We start from the raw sequence: 24451 nt of genomic DNA on the forward strand, positions 1-24451 counted from the left end.
TAACAGGAGTGTGCCTTCCGGGGACATATAAAAGTCCTCTCTAGAGCCCTCACTCTAATGTGCTCTTTAGGAACCCCGCTTCCCCAGGGCTCACTTGCTTGGCTTGGCCTCAGCCTGTTGCTTTGCTGCAAGATGTCTCTCCTAACCCCAGTGCAAGGCGGCAGGAAGATGGCCAAGATGAGAAGCCACAACAGGGCCCCCTGCAAGTAGGCAGAGAGAGCTCAGACAACACAAGATTCTCTGGGACAGCTGGGAAGCACACAGCACAGGGATGGGGGGCGATGGCTACACAGGACACTCAGGGGAAAGACCTGGACGTAGCCACCGCCACCCCTGAGAAGGAGCAGCAGCTGGCAGAAAGCACTGGAAGCCAGGAAAATGTAATTTGCCATCCTGCCATGCGCTCAGAGGTTAGCATCTGTAAAGGTTGGTGCGACCCACCCCATCTGCTGCTGCTTTGTACGCCCCGCTGCAGCCGTGATGCCACGCAGCAACGTGCTCCTCTCCCAGAACATACTTTGGCTTTGTCGGCTTGTTTTTTCAGTTCTGCCATCTCCTGCATCAAGTCGCTGTTCTCCTTCTGCGCGGCCTTCAGCCTCTCCTCCGTGTCCGACAGGGTCTTTTGCAGGCTCTGCAGGTCGGCTTCATGCCTCGCCTTTGTCTCACAACTGGCCTCCTCAAACCTGGCCTTCAGATCCTGGCACTGGTTGTGGCTCATTTCCATCTTCTTTTCCTGCAGAAACCCCGAGGGAAGCAGTAAGTCACCCAGCTGTATCTGCACTGCCCTCGCCTCCCTCGCCAGCACTTAGTCTCATATACTCTCTCCTTACCAGGTCTACCAGTTTCCTCAGTAGCTCTTTCTTTTCCTCCTCGTGCTTTTTGGCTGCTTCCTGCTGGCTCTGCTCTGCTTGGAGAGTTACCTCCCCAATACTCTTCTGCAGAAAGCTTGCGTTTTCAGTAGCCTTGGTAAGTTTGAGCTGTAATTCTTCTACATTTCTAGAACAAGGATCAACACAAGGTGTCAGAGTTTTCAAAAGAATGCTTTAAATTCCAGTCATACTTAGAAAGATACTATTCACAATTGTACTAATGATTATAGTTTGTAAGTAATTAATAACATCTGAAATAAACAAACAAACAAAAAGGCGTGACTTGCCCTGAAGACTAATTTTAACAATTGAGGCAGTTATAGATACATTACTTAGAGTGACAATTATTGTAATTATGAAGGTTTTGTATTTTATGTCAATAGATCTGTAAGGAAAAAGGAATGAAAAGTAAACATAAATGAGGAAATATTTAGTAAGTTTCAAAAATCTTAGCAGACAAGATTATCAAAAACTCATTCTACTGCCCCTTGAAAACACAAGATACAAAATGACAAGTGGTAACTTGAAGATCTAGCCTCCAGATACCAACGTGGGTCAGTAAGACGTACAGAAAATGTGTGACACAAACCTAGAGAACGGGCTATCAGACGACTCCGAGAACAGAGGTGGGAAATTGGAGGGTCCCCCTGGGCCATCTGACACCTGCAGAGCTGGAGCTCCCTGGGGCACCAGGCCACCACTACCTGTACGGCCCACTCCCCCGCCCCCCCCAGCAAGTCTGACCAAGGGGGCCAATCAAAGCCCAGGTGCCAACCTCCCCCCCCACCCCACCCCCCGTCACCATCCCGCTAAATTGTGGGGGTGCATGGCCAGAAATAAACCTAACTGCTAACCAGTCACACTTTCAGAATCATGGGTCTCATGGCCCTAAAATGTCCTCTCAAAGTTTTTGCCTTACAAAATAAAACATTTGATTTTTACCCAGCAGCTATGAAAAGAAAATAAGCTCAAAGCAACAATAGTCTCAGAATAAAGACAGAAGGGGTGGAGACAGAAGCTGGAGCTCGTGGCTGTAGCAGATACTGCTGATGACCAGCGGGGGCCCCGGGGCGCAGCCGCACAAGCCTGAAATCTCAGGCAAGTCACATCACCTCACAAAGCCTCAATTCCTTTCTCCTCAAGATGGGAACAAGAACACACTCACCTCACAGGATTACTAGGAGAATCGGAAAACCCACTCCACTAAAGCTGTCCACAAGGTGCAGGGCACATACCCAGTTCGCCTGTAATATGGGTTACCCTTCGTTACACTGAAACAGCCTAAAAATATCGTTAGCTGCTTGAGAAACATGTTCCCACCCCAGGTAAACTCCTGCCTTTTCTTTACAAGCCATCAAAAAGCCTCTAATACTGTAATGCTTAGAAGGTTCCATAGTTGATTTAAGCAGACACTCATGTAGTAAGAAAAAAGGAAGAGCGGCAGGAAACCTTAAAACAGAACAATCCTGGGGCACCTGGGTGGCTCAGTGGGTTAAAGACTCTGCTTTAGGCTCGGGTCATGATCCCAGGGTTCTGGGATCGAGCCCCATGTCCAACTCTCTGCTCCACAGAGAGCCTGCCTCCTCCTCTCTCTCCCTGCCTGCCTCTCTGCCTACTTGTGATCTCTGTCAAATAAATAAATAAAATCGTAAAGAAAAAAAAAAAAACCAGAACAATCCTGAATTTTGGCTCCCCTCCCTCCTAGACCGCGCTTCAGAGGCGAACCTAAATCAGGTGCCCTTACAACCATTCATACATACCTTTCTTTCAGACGTAACTCGTCATTCATTTTTGTCAGCTGAGAAGAATTATCTCCGGACATCTTCATTATTTCTGCAATGTCGTTCTCCAACTTTTCCTTTGCCTTTATCAACTGCTGTTCTCTTTCATCCCTCTCTCTAAATTTTGCCTCCATATCTGAATACATATAGAAAAAAAATCACTGTAGTGTTACAATCAACAAAAGTTTATTGACACATCCTATATTCCAAGGTTTGCTCTGGGAATATTTGTATATAGCAATCCCTGCCCTCATGAAAATCATATTCTAGCCAAGATGATGGACAAGAAACAAGATCAAACAAACAAACACAAATAGTATAAAAATAGTGTTAATTGCTAAGAGGGGAAAAAAATACAAGCAGAGAAAGGAATCAAGAAAGAGTTGGTGGGCTAAAATCTTGGGTGGGACCTCTCTGGATGGTGACATTTAAGCAAAAACTGGAAGGAACTTAGGGAAATCACGTGCAAAGGCCCTGAGGCACAAAAATGCTTGACTTGCAAGTATTGCCAACAAGGCCAGTATGGCTGGAGTAGAACAAACAAACGGAAGGATAGTATGAGAGGTCATCAGAGAGATAACAGGTCGTGATATTGGTAAGGACTCTAGATTTTACTCTGAGTGAGATGGGAGTCACTGGATGATCTTGAGTAGAAAAGTGACATGACCCGACTTAGCGGAAGGACGGCTCTGGCTGCTGTGCTGGAAATGGACTGAAGGAGATGAGGGCAGAAGCAGGCAGAGCAGGCGGCCAGCTGTTACAGCAGCTCAAGTGAAAGACGATGGTGAATCAAGGACAGGGGGAGGAGTGGTGGTGTGTGGTGGATTCCAACTCGTTTGAAAAGAGGGGAGAGAGGGTTTGCAGAGGTTACAGATCTCAAGCAAATATTTTATCACATTATACTACACTAAGGAGAGAAGTGACTCCTGAATAATGTTATTGTAACGTACTACAGTTATCTCAAATCCTAGGAAACCTACTGTGTTCAGTGCTTAGTAAACACAGACCGCTTACCTGTTAAATTTTCTCTCAACTTCTCCAATTCAGTAGACAGTGCGTTAAACTGTTCCTCCTTTAGGTGTAATTTATTTACAGTTTCTATTGAGGATAGAGTCAAAAGTTTAATATATTTCATACTTAATAAGCCATCTAGAGGTTGATAGTCTTACAACCAAATCAAATCACATACTAGGGATTTGAGAGGACAGAAATACTAAAGAGTCTCATTACAACAGCAAACCACTGTGTAATGACTAGAGAAGAAAGGATGCATCTCTTTTTGCCTCCCCATATCTGTGGGTTAGGCAGGCACAGAGCACACCTTCCCAGGCCTCTTTCTCTTGTTTCCAGCTAAAATTCAATAAAGCTATCAATGACTAAAGATCAAGTAAGATAATATTTTTCCCAAGTATACTTAATTTTTACGTGGAACAAGCCTTTAGTCACAAGAAGAATGAAGTAAGTGGGAATCTGAGACTTCAGGAAGCCAGTGCAATCTGGCATTTCCGTGTGCTGCGGAAGCTTCTGGAAGCATGACGTCAGACTGCACGAGCCATCTATTCCCTGTACTCCAGAGGCCAGCTCCAGCTTGGGAACTTGACATTCTCCGAAGCCATACTTAGTAAGACATACCTTGCATGCTTCTCTGAACAGAGACTGCCTCCTCCGAAGCTTCAGCAAACTTTTCTTTCTAAAATTAAGAATGGGATCTTCAGAATAGAAGGATTTCAAGTTGCAGAAACAAAACGTTTCAACCAGTTATAACTAAAACACTATCTACTTTTTGTGACCGATTTTGTTTCATTAAAATTTATACTTAAAAACGTGTAAATGCCAAATACCACCATATATATACCGTGCGTGTATGTGACACAGGGGAACGGGGCTTACATGTCCTGGCCCAAGCATGCATGTACATCTGTATGCATGTGTGAACGTGCATACATGTGTGCTTAGGCATACGTGTGCTACATGCGTATGCTTTTTTCCATGCTGCCACCCTCAAGCAGCAGAACTTCTCTTCAGGAATCTGCCTGAGACAGTGGTCAGAATTCTGCAGTGTTTTTCTGTCTGAGAGTAATCAGAGCCAGTATCTTGAAACTACTATCAACTACTTCTTAAACCAAAAAGGCCCACTGCTCACCTACTCTCCTCTGAACATGACAATAGATTTAAAAACAAAAAACAAACAAAATGAAAAAAAATGCAATGTTCTCCTGGTTTTCCTGAGATGAATTTTGAGCTGGATGCACCAAGAAAAATTTTCAGTGAGTATTTCTAACTATTTAGGATTAAGAATAAAATGAGCACACAAGCCACACAAGTCCACCAAAGCCCAAAGATTGTCCCCTGTGTTATCCCCAAAGCCAGACTTAGGTGGCAAATTTTCTCTTGAACACAGATAGATAGTAGTAGATGTACACTAACTTAAAAGTAAATAGCTTCAAAGTTTGGGAGGGGGCGGGGAGGCAAGGCCACAGAAATAGTGTGGGACTCAAAACACATTTTTTAAAGGCCATAATATTAGAAAATCATGATTCCCAAGCCAACTTGCTCTCAAAATATAGCTAAAATACTGTATATCAAAACTGCCCAACAGAACCATCCACCATGATGGAAATAGTCTATCTTGTGCTGTTCAATATGGTAGCCACTAGCCAAATGAGGCTATTAGACACTTACAATGTGGCTAGCACAACTGAAGAACTGAGTTTTAAATTTTTTTTAATTTTAAATTCATTTAAATTTATATAGTCACATGTGGACAATGGCCACAATAGTGAACAGTGCAGCTACATATCTGACATTTAAAAAAGTAGAACTTCGTAATATTGGCATTTTTTAAAAAAAGCAAACACTTATTCACCTCTGGTACTAGCACAGAAGTATAATAAGCTGGGAAGAAATGGCGTATAGAGGACCTAAGACAAGTGTCCCTTCCTAACTCACGATTCTCTTTCCCGGTTTCTCCATACGCCTACGACTTTCCTTTCCCGTGCTGTGTGCTTACGGTTGTCAGCCTTGACTAAGTTCAGTTTTTGATGCAGGAAGAAGGGAAAACAGTTGAGAAAAGGCAAGAAAAACAAAATATCTTACAACCTGTGATTAAGGCAAGAGGATAGATGCGAAATGTAATTTGCTGAGGTGGGTTAGAGTGAGTCGGAAGAAAGGATTCCTGGACTCCGCTAACGGGGTGCCGGCGGTCCAGCACCATGCTCTCCGGTGCGCTGGCACAAGGAGGGAGAAGGCAGAGCCTAAACCTCATTATAAATGAAACCCTCAGTGCTGGGCGTATAAGCTTGGGAGAGCCCTGTGTTTTTACAAAACCAGGCGATTACACGCCAAAGCGGCTCATTTACCAGAGGCAAAGGACAGATTTAAATAAAGAAAAAGTAATGCCTACCTTTATTGCTAGGTCGGGTTTGATCCAATTCCCTTCAAGGTACTTACCAGCCCAGGACTAATACACTCAATTTAAATGAATACTTTGAAAGATAAAGGGAAAGAGATCCAATACTTCTTTCTTTAGGGAGATTTTTGTTTTTAAACCAGGAACGTTATTCAAATGGCCAGAAACCCTGTGAGTCCGATTCCCAAGAGGTACTTACCAAAATCTGAAGTTCTTTTTCCAAAGCCTCTTTCACTTGACTGACATCACGCAAGTTTTCCTGAAGGTTATTAAGTGTTAGCTCTCTCCCCTGCAGCTCTCTGGTAACGCTACTAGCCTACCGTACAGAGTTACATGGTGCAGAAGCAAACCAACACGAGGAAACAAAAAAGAATGAATGAAGAACAAAAAGTAAAACAAATATAAAAAACATATAAGAAACAAACACAACCAAATAAAACTGAAAGGAATAAAGGCATGGGTTAAAGAAAACAACAAAAAACTATTTTGTTGTTGTTGTTTTTAGTTTTTGGTTAATTTTAAGAAGGCAATGACTTAGCACAATCAGTTCTAGAAAGTACGATCTAATGACTATTTAAATAGTCAAAAGGAGTATTTTTCTATACCAAAATTTGGAATATCCACATGATCTAAAGCAGAAAGTGCAGACGCTTACTTTCTAAATAGCTAAATCACGCAACTTCATTTTCTGGACTGTAAAGGCCGTCAAGCAGGAAGAATGCAGACATGCGGCCTGTGTTATTTCCACTATGTTTGTATGTGCAAACATACAAACATAAAGTAGTTCAGCGTTAAAAAAAATAATAAAAATTTTAAAATGCACTGGCGACAATCAGAAATTGTTTTTCATCAAATCTTGAGGTAAAAAAATTTGACCAACCCTTAGCTATGGACTCTCTATTTATTAATTTTTGTGATTTGATTGATATTTCGGATCCAAGTGAGGAGATTTGAGAAAATCTTCCTATAATTAGCTTGTCATCTTCAACTAAGGTTACTTGGCGATTTTTCAGTCTGTCCTCCTACCCCTCCCCCCATCTAACCTTACAACCCTTCGTCCAAGAAGTATTTTCTCCACAAAAAGCTCAGAACACTGGGCATCAGCCCCAGCACTCCCACTGGTGGTAGGAGGCCTGGGACCATTCATTCCTCAAACAGTCCTTACAGATGAAGATGACATTTGGCAAGGCTGATTAGACAGGGATGTAGCTGGCCAATGTTTCAGGCAATTTCCTATGCCTCGACCAAAAGCATACTTGTCTGTCTGTCCTCAAAAAGGCAAGAAATAGGAGGCATTCTCACCACGGGATAGGAAAAGCTCTCCAACAGGCCAGAAGCAGCGATGCGAAGGGCTCCGGGCTCTGAAACTTATTCCGCTGTCTACTTATCACAGCGTGCTAACTGACCAGTCCCGTGGCACTCAGTGTCCACAGCTGTATTTGCCCAAGGGCTGATGGACAGGACAATGATGTAAATGCAAAGGAGGAGGAGATAATCATATAAGCTTCTTTCTTGTCTATTCCTTCATTTACCTTAATACCATCCTCTTAGGGAGTTCTCTATTTTAAAAGAGATTACAGGGGCACGTGCATAACTCAGTTTGTTGAGCATCTGACTCTTGACTTTGGCTCAGGTCATGACCTTGGGGTCAGGGGATTAAGCCCCGCATCAGGCTCCGAGCTCAGCAGGGAGGCTACTTGAGATTCTCTCTATCCCTCCCTCTGCCCCTCTTCCTGCACATGTGCTCTCTCTCTCTTAATGAAATAAATCTTTAAAAAGGAATTAGAGACTAGAACCAAGCTTAAACAGAGCACAGAGCATGTCCCAGGGACAAAGTCGTTAAGTACACAGATGCTAAGAAACCAAAATAAATTAACCTAGTTGAGCCATTATTTTCTCTAAATCTCCTCAGATGAAACCACACTCAAGATACTCAGAGGACACTGCACGCCAACTGGGAAATCTGCTAGCACCGGGCAGGCTGCTGTAAGCCAATCGGGAATCTGGAAGATGAATGAGTTCCATTCCAAAGTGACATACAACGCAAAGTGAGACCGACAAGCAGAAAATAAAAGGACGGAGGATGTCAATACAAACCTTGCCACTTTCAGTATTCTTTTCAATCTCTAGATTTTTTATCTGTTTCTCAGCTGTCTCAAGCTGCTGCCTAAGTTTCTCGATTTCCGATTTACCTTCGGAACTGGCTTTCCGAAGTGCATCAAGATCCAAGAGCTTTTCTTCAGTAGCCTTGAGCTGTGATGCAAAATTATCAATAACCTTGGTTTGTTCACTGCATTTGGCTTGGAGTACCTCTAGCTCTTTTACCTTTATTTCAGCTTCCTGCAATTTGTTTAAGGTGTCCTCCATTTCTACCAGATGCTGGTCTTCCGCTCTGTCCAGCTTCGCCTTGAGGGCTTCCAGGCCGCTCTCCTTCTCTGCAATGACCGCCATCAGCTGACCTCTGAGGGCTTCTAGCTCTTTTGCGTGAGCAGACCTTTCAGAGTCTTGTTTGTTCTGCAGATTTTCTACTTCGTGCTGGTAATCTAGTCTCATCTTCTCTATCTGTGTTTTTAACTCGGCAAACTCTGCTGTCTCCGTCCCGACCCCTTTGCTGAAGGACACCTTCAGCTCCTCCATCGCCTGCTGGTGGGACGCAATGGCCGTCTCCAGCTTGGACTTCCACAGGGCTATCACATCAGAGTTCTCCTTGTTGGCGTGATCAAGCTTGCTTTTCAAGGACTCGTTCTCCTTGGAAAGCTTCTCTGTGGCAGCCTGAAGAGCCTTTATCTCCTTCTGATGTGTTTCTTCGCGGGCTCCAAACTGCTCCTTCAGAGAAGTGATTTCTCTCTGGTGGTCAGCACGGGCGGCTTCTAACTTTTCTTGCAAAGAGCTTATCTCTTGCAAAAAGGAGAGTGACATGTCAACATCCCCAGCAGGCTTATGGGACTCTAGCCTCCTCCGCAGTTCAGCTACCTCCTGTGCTCTCAATGCTAGGTCTTTTTCTAGTTCCATTATACGGGACTTTTCCGACACCGTAGCCACCTAGTAACCGCAGTCCAAAGAAAAACAAATCACGTAAATAACCAGTCACTGATGATCTTCTTTAACCTTGAAGATTTTTAATAACTCTCCCACCTCAGGCAGCCGTGGAGCTCGTGTGAACCCCGGAAGGCTGCCCCACCTCTAACTGCCATCAGGGAGGAAGCCCAACTCTGAGAACCCCAAAGTTGTTATCTTTGGCCAACTTCCACCAGCTGGAGATGCTCAAGGAATCAAAAATTGATGTGCAATTTAACTTACTCTGGAATTACTTCTTTTTCCTCTAAAGAAACTTAAGAGAAGTGCCCACCAACTGATGGTAAGTTACTGGAAAGAATGGTTTTCAAAGTTCTTATGTATGTCCAGCTGAGGGAAGACAGAAGCCTCCTCATTTTACCTGGCTTTTCCCTCCTCTGCTTCACCCAGCATGTGTAAATGCTCACTTATCTAATGTGGATGATTTTAAAGACCTGTGCTGTCTGGTGTAATAGCATACATGGCCCCTGAGCACCAGAAATGTGACCGATGCTGTAAGGCTAACAGAGACAGATTTTGAAGACTTGGGGAGTGGGAAGGACATAAAATATCTTGTTGATAATTTTATACTGATTTTTATATTGATAAATTATATACTGATAAAATGATGTCATTTTGGATAAACTGGCTTATATCAAATATATTACTAATTTTACCTGTTTCTCTTTATCTACTAAAAATTATATTAACGTGGGTGACAGAGTTTTCGATTATATACACGTGGTTGGTATTCTATTTCTGTGGCCTATGACTGGTATAAAAGATGTGATATTACCTATCAAACGTTACAGTGAATCAGCAGTAGACTCAGAGCTTTAGCTGGATAATGAAGAAATACTTCACTAACTTTTTTTTTTAGAAAGACAAAATAGGAACAATTACTTACCTTCAATTATATACATGAGTCTTTAGAGAGTCCCCCCCTTTTAGATAATTCAATTGGCATTTTAATGTACATCTCTTGCTTACCTAACCCAGTGGTTCTCAGAATTTAGTATGCACGTCTCCTGGGATGCCATCTGAAATGCGGGTTCCCATGTGCTCTCACATGTTTTGATTCTACTTGAGCTCTGGGACCACACCCAGGAATCTGCTTTTTTTAAACACCCCAAGACTAGGAAAAACACTTTCCTAACCTGTGTCCTTCTCTCTTAAGAAATGACTTCCCTCTGATACCTGTATGCCAGTCAGTGTAGGGCACAAAATATGCGGGAATTGGTTGCTTCAGGCATAAAAATGAATTATTGGACTAACCTGGGAAAGAGAAGGGAACATGAATGATTTAAAAACAAATTTCAAGGATCAAAACTCCTCCAGGTTGAAGGCTCTTCTCCCTCACTGCCTTTACTGGGACAGAAAGTGATGGACGTGTTTCCTTTGCTTCCTCTGTCCACCTACGGGCTGTGATACGGACGCACATTAACACGTCCACAAAGGGCTGGGAAAAGAAAGCAACCGAATCCAAAATGGCATGAGGAGTCGCTGACTACTTCAGAGCCAGTTACGGTGTGTGCTTCAGGGCTACAGATGCTCTGGGTTAAAGACGTTTATTTATGGACTTTTTTCTGGGGCGGGGGATGGAGTGTCCAAGAGTTTGTTGCCACAGAATAAGGTCCGAAACATTAATAAACCCCAATGCTACAAAGTCTGAGATCTGAATAAATCCAAAGAGACAAGAGTTCTCTATCAGTCAATATCAAATAAAAAATAAGTGAAAAAAGAATAGTGTGATTACACTGTAGCATTTCCACAGCTCTTCCGTTTTTGTTTTGTTTTACTCCCCAAAGTTTGCCCTTGAGCAAAGCTACGCATCTACCTCTCCCACCAGGATGAGGCCATAAAAGTCAGGTATCATTTCTCATTCTGGTGAATTTCCCCGTGGCAGCAAACACCCAGCGCACAAACTGGGCTTACAGCTGAGAGGACATCTAAAGTGCTTCCTAAGAGAAAAGGAGGTGACAGGGAACTCGGGCGGCTCACTGGCTGGTTTCACACTTGGCCAAGCATGAGTGAGGATCCGATGAAAGGCATGACTTCTTATTAGAAAGACAACAGTCTGAATCTGGAACAGTTGGGATACACTAGGTTGCAAATGATGCCTTCTTATCCATGGGGGAAAAGAAAAGGCATTCATCTGAGTTGTTTGCTGACAAAGGTATGTAGGAGGAGTTCACAGGTTAAAAAAAAAAAAGGATATATATGTGTATTTCCTTGCTTCAACAGCCATTCCCACAAAAGGAGCCCAATCTTATCATCAGTCCCTTATATTTCCCAGATCAAGTCTTTGGCTCTCAGGTGAGAAAGAAACAATGACAAACTACCGGGATTTTTTTCCTTACCAAATACAGGTGAGGCCAACTGAGAACATTTTCTCTTTTTAAAAAAGAAAAGCTTATGATTTAGAGAAGAAAAATTGCTCAGTTAGCTAGATTTTTAGATCGTCAATGATTTCTCAACAAAAGAAATTTCTACAAATACTAGTGATTCAAAAGAAAAAAATCAGGGATACCAAGTTTGATTAGAGACAGAGTAATTTTTAAAAATTTTATACTTGAGGATATGGGCAATTTAGCCACTGACAGTCAAATTTGTGATTTAAAAGGTATATATACATACATGTCCTCTTATGTATAAATGCTCGGATTACTTATTAAATTCTCCAGCACAAAATTAGCTCCGAAACAGACTCCATCCTGTGGCGGTCAAGAGCACAGACTCTGGGCCAAGTGTTCCAGATACAATTTCTGGCTCCACTATTCCTATCTTCTGTGTAACCTTGGGCAAATTATTTAACCTCTCCATCCCTTAGCATCCTCATCTGCAAAATGGGGGCGATGCCACCGTCCCTCAGGGTTGAGGTGAGACCGAGTACGTTAATGCCGGGGCCGTGTTCCGAACAGTGCCAGGCACAGGTCAGCACTCTGCAGGTCCTGAGATAAACCAACAAGTAAAACCTGACTCATGCACTGGCTCCAGGGGCCAAAGACAGTGAGCCGGTGTTGTAGGAAGTGGTTCTGTTCTCAGCACACTTCTCCCTCCTGACAGCTGAGATTTTCACCTACTGGTGACAAAAAGGAGGGAAGTGCAAAGACAGATCAGGTATCAAGAAAAAAAAAGGGTCACTGGGATGAAAGTCCTTAACTCTCATTCAAAAGAGCCAGTGTTTCGATTCCCCTACAGGTCAGGGAAGAAGGCAGGAAAAGAGAGGTAAAGTAAAACAACAATAACAAAAAAATTCTTCAGAAAACCCTGTTACTGGGAATATGAGAGCAAGAGGACAGTTGACTGCTCGTGGCAAACTGGAGAGACGTATTTCAAGGTACTGATACAAAGAGCCTTGAATGTGGCTGTGGACGTCCACGCAGTCTACACACAGTTGGAGAGCTCCTGACCTTGGTTTTGGTTGAGTCAACCAAAGGAATGAGTCTTTACCTTGGACAAAAGACTGGATATGCCACAGCCGTGCCTACCCATCAGTCTACGCTCCTGAGCCCCTGAACGGCACCAGGACCAAACTCGGGTGGAACCACTGGGCCAAGGCACGTCCCCCGAGGTGTCACCATTCACATACACGGGTCTGCTTCATTAAACAGTGAAAACCATTACCCTAGTGTCTTCTAACTCCCTCTGGAGTTTGTCAGCTTTGGTCTTTTCAAAGAGCAGGCTCTGTTCAAGCTCCTTAATGCGGGCATGCTCCAGTTTGGTCTGCGTCTGTTAGTAAAAAGGAAGAGGAAGAGAACACAACAGTGCCACCGTGACATGCCAGCACGAGAGGAGAGGCAGCGGCATGCAGGCTGAGCCACCAGTACCTTCCGCCAAAGGATGAACGAAAAGGGAAATGGAGAAGGGCAGAGGATGGGCTGAGATGGGGAGGCTGGGGTGCGGATGATCACTACCGGATGAAAGGATGAGGTGGGCGGGGACGCGAGCTAGTCTACGGAGAAGGGCGAGAGTGGAAACACGTGAGGCAGGATGAGCGGTGTCAGATGCGTGCAGCCAAATATAAGTTACATTGATAAGTGAGGTTGATCAGCACAAATTAGAATCGTTAATATTCCTCTAAACTATCAATTTCCCCCACCCCGCAACAGCTGTTTGACATTACTGTGTATGTAACTGACGCGGTGACTTTCAACAAATAAATTAACCCTCAGAATGACCACTGCCATCCCCCTGAATATGGCCAACACAAGCTCATAAATCCTCCAAGTGTCCAGTAAGTCCCGAGGGCAGATCCCAGTGCTAGGATGTGAACAAGCGTGAAGCATTAAGCCTAATGGAGGGAATCCAGAAACCAGAGCTGAGAAAATCACACCAGTGGCCTTTGCTGAGATGAGCCAAAAGGGTCTGGCATTCTTAGCAGTATTTCCCAGTTCCCTAGTTTCCTTCCAACAGTGGGGTCTCCAAAAACGGTTTGTCACCAAGGAGAAAAAGGAGGGGATCCTATTTACAAGGGGGAAATTCAGTAATGATTACGTCTGACGGCCTCCATCTTGGAGACTCAGACCAGGAGAGAAGTTGGGAGCTGGTGAAGGGCTCGTCTTCTCCATCCTAGGATGGAGCCGTTATCAGCTCGGGAGTGAGAAATGGGTGACTCGGCACAGAGGCATGAGTTTGAACTCCATGCAGAAAGAGCTGGTAAGATCCTTAACTGTGTTTCAAAAACCTCAGAGACTCCCCATCATCACTTAACATAGCTGTGAACTGACAGGAGAACCCAGAGGGCAATCTCTTTGTAACAGCGGAGTCTCACTCAATGGGAAATAATCTCTATGTCAGTTTGAACAGGCCTCTTCCCCAACCAGTTCCCCACCTGAGGGGCTATCAGCAGACCAAGGGACAAAACCTAGGGACAGAGCTGCTCCCAGCCTCTGGTATTAATTTAAATATTTTGTGGTTTTAGCTGGCCAGATCTCTGTCTGGACGATTACAGGCAAAAATGACACGGAACTCTAAAGGACGGGGTGGACCATGCTAACATTATCTTTCACTGACTCCAGTGGTCCTCTAGGGATTTCAACACAAAAGAGGTTGGTGTGCTTGAGAACCAAGTATAAATCATCATGAAACATTTAAAAAATGAACCCCCCCCAATTTTTTAAAAATTTCTTCATCTGCTTCAGCTCTAGATACTCAACAGAAATAATGAAATAAAATTCAAAACCTGGGGCATCTGCCTTCAGCTCAAGTCATGGTCTCAGGGTCCTGAGATCGAGCCCCACATTGGGCTCTCTGCTCGGAAGGGAGCCTGCTTCTTCCTCCTCTCTCTGCCTACTTGTGATCTCTCTCTCTCTCTGTGCCAAATAAATAAATAAAATATTTTTTAAAAAATTCAAAATCTAACTGTCTGGAAAGTCCCCTTGGTCCATATGTGCCTCAGACAGAAGCTGTTCAATTTACCTGCTTTTACAAGAAAAGGATCGAATCCAGATCTACGTAATCGGGGTCACAGCCTCAAGAACTGAAATCCAAAACTAACGGTAAAAAGTAAAAGGCAACAGAACCTTTCTTCACCTCTGACACTGAGTTCAGTGTCCTCTGGGTGGAAGCTCACTACTTCCAGATAAAGAGCAAATATCCACTGAATGTGATCTTCTCCCCATCACGAGGTCTTCCAGATGCCTGCGACACTGCCTTGCCGGCGGGTGTGCACACAAACCATCTGGGACTCGACAGCTGTCTGGGCCATCAGCAGCGAGGGAACTAGCGATCCCTGTCCATGCCTTGGTATGTGGTCAAAACATTACACTGGACAGGACACCCCTCCTTTCAAAAGTATTCCTTTCTCACATTAAGACAGAACATCCCAAGAGGGAAGTTCTGGGACAGGGACTAAGAGGGAAAGCAAAGGCTCTGCGAGAAGCGCACAGGAAAGGCAGGAGGAAGACCCCATGCAGACTGACACCGGATGCAGCGGAGCCTGTTTGGGGAGGAGAGAAGAGACCCAGATCACTGAAGTAGCTTCACAAAAAGGAGACCTTCAGAACGGAGGCATTTTAAAAGTCCGGTCTTAAGCTGTCTCTTTCAGCTGCCAGGAGGTGGTAGGGAGAAAAATCTGTTTTAATTTTATTCTCTTATGGTGGTAAAACAAAGCCAAAAGTTGGGAGGTTCTTTCTACCGGCATTACAGCTGGCAGCTTGCCAGGGGGAAGCCACGCTTTGGAGGCTGAGATCTGAGTTGGGCATTTGGTCTAGATCAGAGGGAGGAGGGAGAAGAAACACCTACGTGGCTGGTAGCACAGCTACTAGAAAAATCGCACTTCAATAATAATAAATTTAAAGCACATGGTGTCTTCACTGAAGAATGCTCCTCTCTAGTTTCACCAACTCAGGGAAAACCCTGCAGCCACAACGCTCGGACACTTGAATTTCTTGTCACCTGCACTGGCAGGCATCGGCCAGCAGAGGGAGCTCACAAAAAGACAATGAATTTCACATAAAGGCCCTCCGAATGCCCTTCTCCCTATGCGGGAATAAAATTACTCCACTTGTAATACTTTCCAAAACCACTTGGGAAAACTTTCCTGCAGAATTTCTCTAATTCCTTCCTCTTACGTGTTTTACGTTTCAGTTAGCTATCCTCTCTTTCAGAATAATTCTATTAAAACGAGAAGACATTCTGAGTTAAGTGGAGAAGGCCAGGTCCCCAGACAAAATCTTTTTTTCCTTTCTGGCAAAATTTTTTATAAAGCGAACATTTGTTTATGCATTAAATAAATGGATTTATACAGCTTATTCATTACATACAATCTCTTCAGGCTACAAATGTAACTGCTCTGAAAGCCACATGCACAGAGATATTAAGATCAATGTCTCAGGTCAGATGATGCCGTTAGTATTTGAGTGTATCAATAAGCATTTTAATCTGTCATCAATCTGGGTTAACAAGGGAAATCTCCACACAGTTAAGTGCCCTCTTACATTCTCAGGATCTTCAGAAATCTGGCTCTTTTGCTATCAGTAAAAAAATGAAAAAATTAAACATCGACAAAAGGAGAAATTCCACTAAAGTTTCAATTATGTGTTAAGGGTCTCAAAACAACTCTGATAAATTTCAAGTGAGTTTACTGGCCGGCTTATGCCAGCCTAATGCCGAGGGGAAGATTTCACTTGCCGCTCCCCAGCACACCCTCGGCTGTGTCTCACATGAATCAGATGAGGATGAGAAACTTCTAATGAGACTTTGGGGTGTTTTTAAACGGGTAAAAACAACACAAAAGTCAACTAAAAGAATGTTATCATATATGAAATGAGCAAAAAAGGGAACTATTGAATTAGGAATAATCCACTAAATTCTGGGCCTTATAAAACTAGAACTCAAAGAATGTCTTCCTTACTCTCGGTTGACTACAAAGACAATTACCAAAGGAATCAGAGATCCTATCAGGAAGGGCCCCTGGAACAGAATCATGGCTTGGGTCACCAATAGGCTTTGAACTTGTAATAGCAGCAAAAATGGATATTCTGGGAACTGCACAGTCAAGTGCAAGTTTTACCAAAATATTACAGACTAAAGTATCAAAAATCTGCAAAATTTGAATAATTTCATAATTCGTATTTGTCATACATCTAGCAGTGGTTTTAAAAGCATCAAAATCACATGAATCTAAAAAACTGATATGAATAATTGTCTAAAGATGAGAAATTTGATGCTAAAGGAAATCCCTGTGAATGTAAAATACGCCACAGAAGTTAAAGAAGCTGATATAGAAATCGCTCTTGTTTTTTCTTTGGGTAATTACTTTTTAAAAAATCATTACTGGAACACATGTTTATTCCTTTTACAAGACTATAAAAAAATTGATCCTGCTCAATTGAAAAGCAAAGCTGAGAGAAAGCACGAAACTCTTGGGGGGGACTATCATGATGAAGTTAAAAGTGCTCCTTGCAATGCCATTTCTGATCATCAGAGGAACATTTAGAGTCTTACATGGACAAAGCGCCAGATTTATGACTTGATTAACTCCAATTCCAGGATTTGAATTTTGAAGCGCAAGAAAAGAGTAGTAAAAATCTGACTGGGTCACTGGAGTTGGGACAGCACCGTCCCAGGCCCACGGACCCGCAGCCACGCCCACAGCCCAGACCAAGTTCCCTCTGCTGTCTGTTCTGGCACAATGAGCTCATCTGAATTTGTGAATACTAGTACCCAGAAAAGCTGCAGAGAGCCGGAGGAGTTTTACCTCAAGATCGCCTTTCGTGATGGATTCTTCCTCAACCCGGAACTGAAGGTCCTCCACCTTCCTGTGCAACAAAACCAAAACAGAGCACATAAGTAGCCAAGGAACACATCTGCCTTACCAAAAACGGGATTTATAATCAACACCCTGGTGATTGTAACAGATGATGGTGGAAGAAAATAAAGAAATGTATTTTAGGCATCCGGCTTAGAAATCCAGTAGCTCTATTCTATCTAGGAGACTTCAGCGTTTTAGAGGTACTGACTCCACGAGGCAGGAAGTAAGAGTTGAGAAAAATCAGTTGGTTTCCCTTGGTCACAATCAACAGAGTGAATCTAATCAGGACAGGACCAGCCTACAGGGAAAAAGTCTAATGACCACAGAAATAGGTTCTGAAACTTCAAGTCTGTAATTTTTACTTTCCAATTATAGAACATAGGGGAAAGTGTCACAGAAAACCAATCTCTCTTGATACAACTCCATATGTCACATGGATATGTCAGGGTAAGGCTAGCGGGCGACCCCTGCAGACAGCCCCAGGAAAATACTAGTACCTGTTCTAAGCTTGGGAGAATAAGGTTATGAACAGTTGGAGTCACTTTTTTTTCTTTTCCTGCATTTTAAAAATCTCTGATTTGGGTGCAGGTTTCAATCAGTGCTGTCATCACGTCAATGAAATAGGATATCGTGAAGAATTATGAAATCCAGGAAACATCCATGTTATAAATCTTCACAAATTTGAGTGTAAGGAAGAAAAGGGAACAAATTCATAACCTGTCTGCAAAATCAAAGCCGTCAAACTCACTAGCATTTTTGGCAAAGTTAAGAAAAATTCTACTCTGTGAAATCAGAACTAATTTTCAGTAATTTAGAGCCCTCAAGCCCAGCAGGCAGCAGACAAGAGCAGGCTTCAGAGCCAAAGCAAGCGGTGCTGGTGCCCTGGCATCCAGGAGGGCCGAGAAAAGGCCTGTTACTATCTCTCAATTATTTGTACCCATTTTTAAGATGCGAAGAGAATTTCCTGTGTATAGTGTTTGTCTTTCTAGTGAGAAAATCATTTCCTTGGTAAGAGACTGTATCCTATCTCCACTATATTCCTTTTCACAGCAGTGAGCTTCTGACCATCCTGAACTCACAGACCAGACAGCTAGGGGATTAGGCTGCTGCCATCAGAAAGGACAGAAGATGGCATCAAGTGCAAGAGAGGACAAATGCCCCACTACCACTTCCAACGGCTTCCAGGCAGATACCTGTTTCACAGATCGCGTTGGTCACAGCCTCAAGAAACCTGTAAGAACCAAACTTGCTGTCTCACACAATTTAGCACCGATTCCATCCTGACCTGGATAACGCTCTAATGGCTTCACACGGAAGTTTTGTTTTCCTACTAAGGTAATGAGTTTCTCAACAGCGGAGACCCTGTACCACTCACCAGTGGTACAGTTTTACTAGATTCATGGAAGGTGTTTCACAAATACTAGGTAACGTGGACCCACAATGTCCTCTCACCAAAGATGGCTGCAGGTGGAAGCAGGGTTTGCATTAATCTCATGACACTGAGGTCAGCCTCAAGAGGATGCCTGGCCCATAGCAAGGACTCAATAAATAGTTACAGCTGTTAAATGAAGCAGGGTATGTCTAGAGGATTCCAAACTTCTCCAAAAAAAAAAAAAAAGGTCAAGTCCAAGCAGACCCTCCTCATGCAGTACAAAGAGTTTCATTTCCACTGAATATGCGGTCATTCCTTTGGTTCTAAGGGCTGGCCCCTTAATGAGGACGTTTTCCTAAGGTCATTTAAAAGGAAAAGGCCACCCTTGCACCAAGGAACAGTCTGAGGTCACCTTTTCTCCTCTTCAAGTTGGTTGAGAAGCTCCACCTTCTCCCTGTCGGCAGCCTCCACCATTGTTCGCAGTTGGTCCATCTTGGCCTCCAACTCCAGGACATGCTGGGGAAGGCAAGGGTGTCAGTGAGTGGCCTCTCTCTGACCCAGACACAGGCCCAGGGACGCCTCCAAAGAGCTACAGCTAAGTGGTACCATTGTGGGTTGGCATGACTCTAAAACCTTTCCACACTGAAATGCTTTCTACGATCTTTAATAGGTTACTTCTCGGCCGCATTCCTGGAAACTAGACGATGAAAAACCACACCATTAAAGCAACAGAGGGCAATGTTAAAACAACGCTCATCTTTTTTGAAGCTGCAATGAGTACGAAGGATAACCTACGAAAACAGGAGTTGCCGTCGTGGATAAGGTCCTAGTAAACGCGGTCCCCTGACGCGGGCCAAGAGACCCGGATGTAAAGACCGAAAGACTAAGGTCGACTCAAGAAGAACAAAACTTCATCTTTATAACGCTACAAAGTGGTACCCCAGGTCACAGCTTCCAACAAGCCCAACAAAGACATTGCTACTCATTTCCTATGCTCCCAAGACTAGCCCCCCCGGCTCCAAGCACCGGGGATGCTGCTCAGCCTTCTCCCTCCACTTAGAAAGCACCAGCTTCTCCACAGGATCAGCTTAGAACCCATCACCATCTCGGAAACAAGGTCAGCACGAGACTTCACCTGGTCGTGTCCGTCCCGGGCCAGAGCTAGCTCCTGCTCTATTTCCCCCACGTGGCTTGTGGCCTTGGCCACCTCCGCCCTCTCTAGATCCCGTTCAGCCAGCAGCTGCTCAATGTGCTGCTGCTTCTCCTTCAGGGCCTCCTGGAGGGCAGTGGTGCCGGAGATCTTCCTGGCGTAACGGGAGGAGGTTTCAGTCAACTGCAAAGGAAAGTTAAAGAAGTGAAGGGCGATGATGCTTTCGGGGAAGCAAGGAGGGCGCGAGGCATGCAGGCGGGCATCTCCTCGGCAAAGCAAAGGTGCTGTCCCAGCTCCCAAGCTCGCCAGTTATTAGCAAAAGCTTCTCATCAAGGAAACAAGACAGCATGTGCCTCCTGACTGTGAACATCACAAACAACACATCAATGTGAGAAGTCACGGAACAATCAGAAAGATGTTTAGAAGGAGAATGAGCGGCTCAAATCAAAGGACCCTGAGCTCAGCTGACAGGGCCATGCCGGAATCTAGAAAAATTCCACAGAACCCACTTAACAAGTTTCTCTAAGCTTCATTTCTGTCCGAGCTTCATTAATAGGCATCTTCTTCTTAGGAGATTTTGGTCAGTTTCTTGCTCCTCAGACTTGAGGTTGAAATTTTTTTTCAACTTTTTAAGCTTCTAACTACCAGGAGGAAACCAAGAGGTCACCCTTGGAGTCACAAACCTTCCTTGTATCGATTAAACAGTTGGATTCTGTCAGGATTTTCTTCATCTTTCTTTCAAAGTGAAAGGCACAGATAAAAAAGAATGAGATCTTGCCATCTGCAACGATGTGGATGGAACTAGAGTGTATCATGCTAAGGGAAGTAAGTCAGAAACAAAACAAACGAGCAAAGGGAGGAAAAGGAAAGACAAACCAAGAAACAGACTCTTAACTCTAGAGAACACACTGATGGTCACCAGAGGGGAGAGGGTGGGGGCACTGGGGGCACCAGGGGAGGGGACTGAGGAGCACACTTGTTGGGATGAGCACCTAGTGGTGTATGGACGTGTTGATCACTGTGTTGTACACCTGACACTAATATTAACACTGCACATTACCTGGAATTTAAATAAAAACTTAAAAAAAAAAAATGAAAAGCAAAGGAGATCTCACCCGGGAATCCAGAACTTGAGGACCTGAATCCCAATCACCAGAGAGATTTGTGAAGATCAGATTAATATGGAAACTCCATATGCCTTCAGAAGTGTGTGTGGGGAGAGAAAAGACATGCAGAGAGAGGAAAAGGAGGGAAAGAGAATCTGTGCAGAAAGAGGAGGAGGGGAGGGGTGGGGAGGGAGGGGAGGGGATAGGAGGGGAGGGGAGGAGGGAAAAAACTAGAGGGGAGGGAAGTGGGAAAAGAGAGGAAGTAAGAGAGATGGGGCAGAAAGGCCATGGGGGAGGGGTGCAGAAGGCTCTCAGGGGTTCCCCTGCTACTCTGTGCTATTTCCCATACTGATTCATCCATCTTGAGGCTAATCGTCAGATAAAAACACAGAGAAAATAACCTCCTACTACGGCAATGGGTAACGTGGCCAAGTTGAACAGCATTCTTCCTGTGAGGCTCCGGGGTAGGGAGGCAGTTCGGCAAAAGCCCCGTCCCTTGGCATGCATTTGTCCAAGGCCACTGACCTAGAGACCAGATTGCTGGATCTGGATCGAGTGGGCCCTGACTTTATCTCCTGCAATCAAAGCCTCCTTTGCCCCTTGAATGCCCTTCATCAGTCAGAGCCCCCCGTCCAGGAGGCAGACAGAGCAAGGATCTGTCATCAATTAAAAGTCAGGCAATTGGGGCGCCTGGGTGGCTCAGTGGTTTAAGCCTCTGCCTTCGGCTCGGGTCATGATCTCGGGGTCCTGGGATCGAGCCCCACGTCCGGCTCTCTGCTCAGCGGGGAGCCTGCTTCCCCCTCTCTCTCTGCCTGCCTCTCTGCCTACTTGTGATCTCTCTCTGTCTATCAAATAAATGAATAAAAATCTTTAAAAAAAAAAAAAGTCAGGCAATTTGGGGGGGCGCCTGGGTGGCTCAGTCGGTTAAACGTCCGACTTCTGGTGTCAACTCAAGTCATGACCTCAAGATCATGGGCTGGAACCCCATGTCAGGCTCCTGGCTAAGCAGGGAGTCTGACTGAGATTCTCTCTCTCCCCCTCTACTCTTCCTCTCCCCGCTTGCCCCACTCTGAAATACATCTTTAAAAAAAAAAAAAATGGACAATTTGACAACTATAAGAGTAAAGAAATCCAGTCAAACCCAAATTGTCCTTTGTTGTTTCTATTTAGTGAAATTTCTAAAATTACTTAAACATATGGGGGAAGAGGTGTTGTTTTAAGCATCTGACCTTAACTTTCCAATTTCATTACATGGTTAAAATTATACCTTCTGGTACTAAACTTCTTCCTGAAATGCACCAAATCTGAGGTTCCCTGTGCGGAGATGCCCCAGGGCCTTGCAGCAAAGTCACGGGGCAATGTGGAGTATTTCCAAACTTCAAGGGAAACACTCCAATACCTGTTGGACACCATACGAACTACCAGCTTGAGGCAACTAAGTCTGAGGCAACTGTATGACGTTCCTTTCCATCACATCATGTCTTCCCAAAGCGAGGTTTTGGCTGCTGCCGTGACAAAAAGCCAGTACTGTGCGGAAAAAAAACCCAGTGTGTCACAGGAAATGAGGGCAGCAGTGTTCGGGAAGATTCCAAGGTTTGACAAGGACATGCAGTGCCCAACACCCGCACGCAACCTAATAGTAAGTGTGGTTACTTAAGAATGAACCAAAAACCCCTCAGTGGTTTAGGCCTCTGCCTTCAGCTCGGGTCATGATCCCAGGGTCCTGGGATCGAGCCCCACATCGGGCTCCCTACTCAGCGGGGAGCCTGCTTCCCCCCTCCTCTCTCTCTGCCTGCCTCTCTGCCTGCTTGTGATCTCTGTCTATCAAATAAATAAATAAAAATCTTAAAAAAAAAAGAATGAACCAAAAATGTGTTTTCTCTCAGTTATTTGTATCATTCTTTTCAAACAGCTACTAAATTGCTGGAACATAAATATTAAATTGTGCACCTAGCTGCTTAGCAGACAGGACTGCTAGCTATTTCTGTTGGCCTGGGGCACTACAATAAAGTAACAGGCCAGCAGGTGCTAGGCAGAGTCTGGGCCCCTCTGTGTCAATACTTCCAGAGAACCATCTTGCACTAAAGAATCGTTAGATATTTTCATAGATATGCAAGGGGTTGCGCTGAGGAGATATATTTCTAGGAAGTAACACTTTCTGTATCTTTGGCATATTCTTTTATGGTAATTTTTTGTTTAGAAACCATAGCGACCCTCTATAAAGATCTACAAAAACAAGCTGTTTCACAAGGTAGGAAGACTCCTTTCTCTCTTGTCACTCTTCTTCACTGAGGGAGGTGAGCTAAGATGAATGAGAATGGGTCTGAAAAGAGGAGAGATTGGGGGAAACAGAGGAGGGCTTGCTTGTCTTCCAAAGAGATGTATACTTATAATTACAACAGAATAAAAGTTACTCGAGAAAGAATTCCTATTCCAGAGAAAACACCTCCACGGACTTGCTCCCGAATTAGCAAAGTAGACGAGCTGTCCACATGAGTTTGCTGAACGAGGCTCTGTCCAGAGAGGAGGGGGGCTTCCCTTCTATGTCATTGTTCTTGTCAAGCTTTTCTTGTAGAAGTCCATTTGTGACTTTTTTTGTTGAAGATGTAAACTTTCTTTTCGTATGCAAAATGAAAAAGTCTGAGCAGGTATTTTACCAAAACCTAAGAGAAAGTCCAGCTGGCTGTCAGAGAAGCACGGCTCCCTCCCCCTGCACTGAAGGAAAGACCCCTCCCTTCTCCCTTCCCAGAGGACCCAAGGACCCCAAAAGAGAGGGCAGACCGGGCCGCTGGCAGTTTCACTCTGACCAACTGCAACACTTACCATTCTCCCTCCTGTCTGCAGCTTACCAGTGCGGGGCAGTTCTACAAACCTGGACTGTATCTGCCTCACTTCAAGTAAATAAACTGACTGGCAGGAGAAGAGCCAAGAAGTCATTTTTTGACCCTATTAAAACACCATATTAACAAACAGAAGGAGCCGCTGTTGCCTATTTTAATTCTGACGATTCTATTTTTATGGGTCTAAATGGGGGAAAGGAGGAGAGAGGAAGTGGAAGGGAGGAGGAGATGGAGAAAGGAGACAAGACGTGGCTTTTCCTAGCATCCCTTCAAGTCCCGCTCGTTCCGCTCTGTGTCCTCTGGCCCAAGTCAGGAACACTCCACACATGAACCGCTTTCAGTGGGTTAGACTCGATGAGCATACTACCAAAATTCTAAGAACATGCCTTTTCTCAAAATACTTTAGTTCCTCAAATTGTTTGACGTCAGAGAGACGGAGGTCATTGAGGAAAAGGATCCCTCCAACTTTCCTGCCATTCTTGTGCCCGAAATAATTAAAAAAAGAGAAATCATCCCATATGTGAGACTTGACAATAGTTACTACAGACTCAGCAAGAACTGGTACATCTTGGGGCCTTATGACTCTGAAAGCGATGTTCAAAATTCTACATCC

The 24451-nt window shown here is 44.3% G+C and overlaps 1 protein-coding gene across 3 annotated transcripts in view; it reads right to left on the bottom strand.

Moving 5' to 3' along the window:
• The window catches only part of CLIP1 (CAP-Gly domain containing linker protein 1), a 156682-nt gene that overhangs the window by 40647 nt on the left and 91584 nt on the right, over positions 1 to 24451 (bottom strand). For 2 of the 3 annotated variants that reach the window (XM_044243433.1, XM_044243432.1), the window contains exons 6-15: positions 19878 to 20075; positions 19155 to 19258; positions 17317 to 17377; positions 8157 to 9101; positions 6259 to 6375; positions 4283 to 4340; positions 3665 to 3748; positions 2630 to 2786; positions 831 to 996; positions 518 to 733 (exon numbers count right to left, since the gene is read on the bottom strand). In XM_044243433.1, the coding sequence (XP_044099368.1) occupies positions 518 to 733; positions 831 to 996; positions 2630 to 2786; positions 3665 to 3748; positions 4283 to 4340; positions 6259 to 6375; positions 8157 to 9101; positions 17317 to 17377; positions 19155 to 19258; positions 19878 to 20075 (2106 nt within the window). Of the gene's footprint in view, positions 1 to 517; positions 734 to 830; positions 997 to 2629; positions 2787 to 3664; positions 3749 to 4282; positions 4341 to 6258; positions 6376 to 8156; positions 9102 to 12740; positions 12846 to 17316; positions 17378 to 19154; positions 19259 to 19877; positions 20076 to 24451 lie in introns of all 3 variants that reach the window. The other variant, XM_044243431.1, reaches the window with a different exon arrangement.

This window comes from Neovison vison, chromosome 3 (genome assembly GCF_020171115.1).
Source record: "Neovison vison isolate M4711 chromosome 3, ASM_NN_V1, whole genome shotgun sequence".
In the NCBI taxonomy this organism is placed as follows: Eukaryota; Metazoa; Chordata; class Mammalia; order Carnivora; family Mustelidae; genus Neogale; species Neogale vison.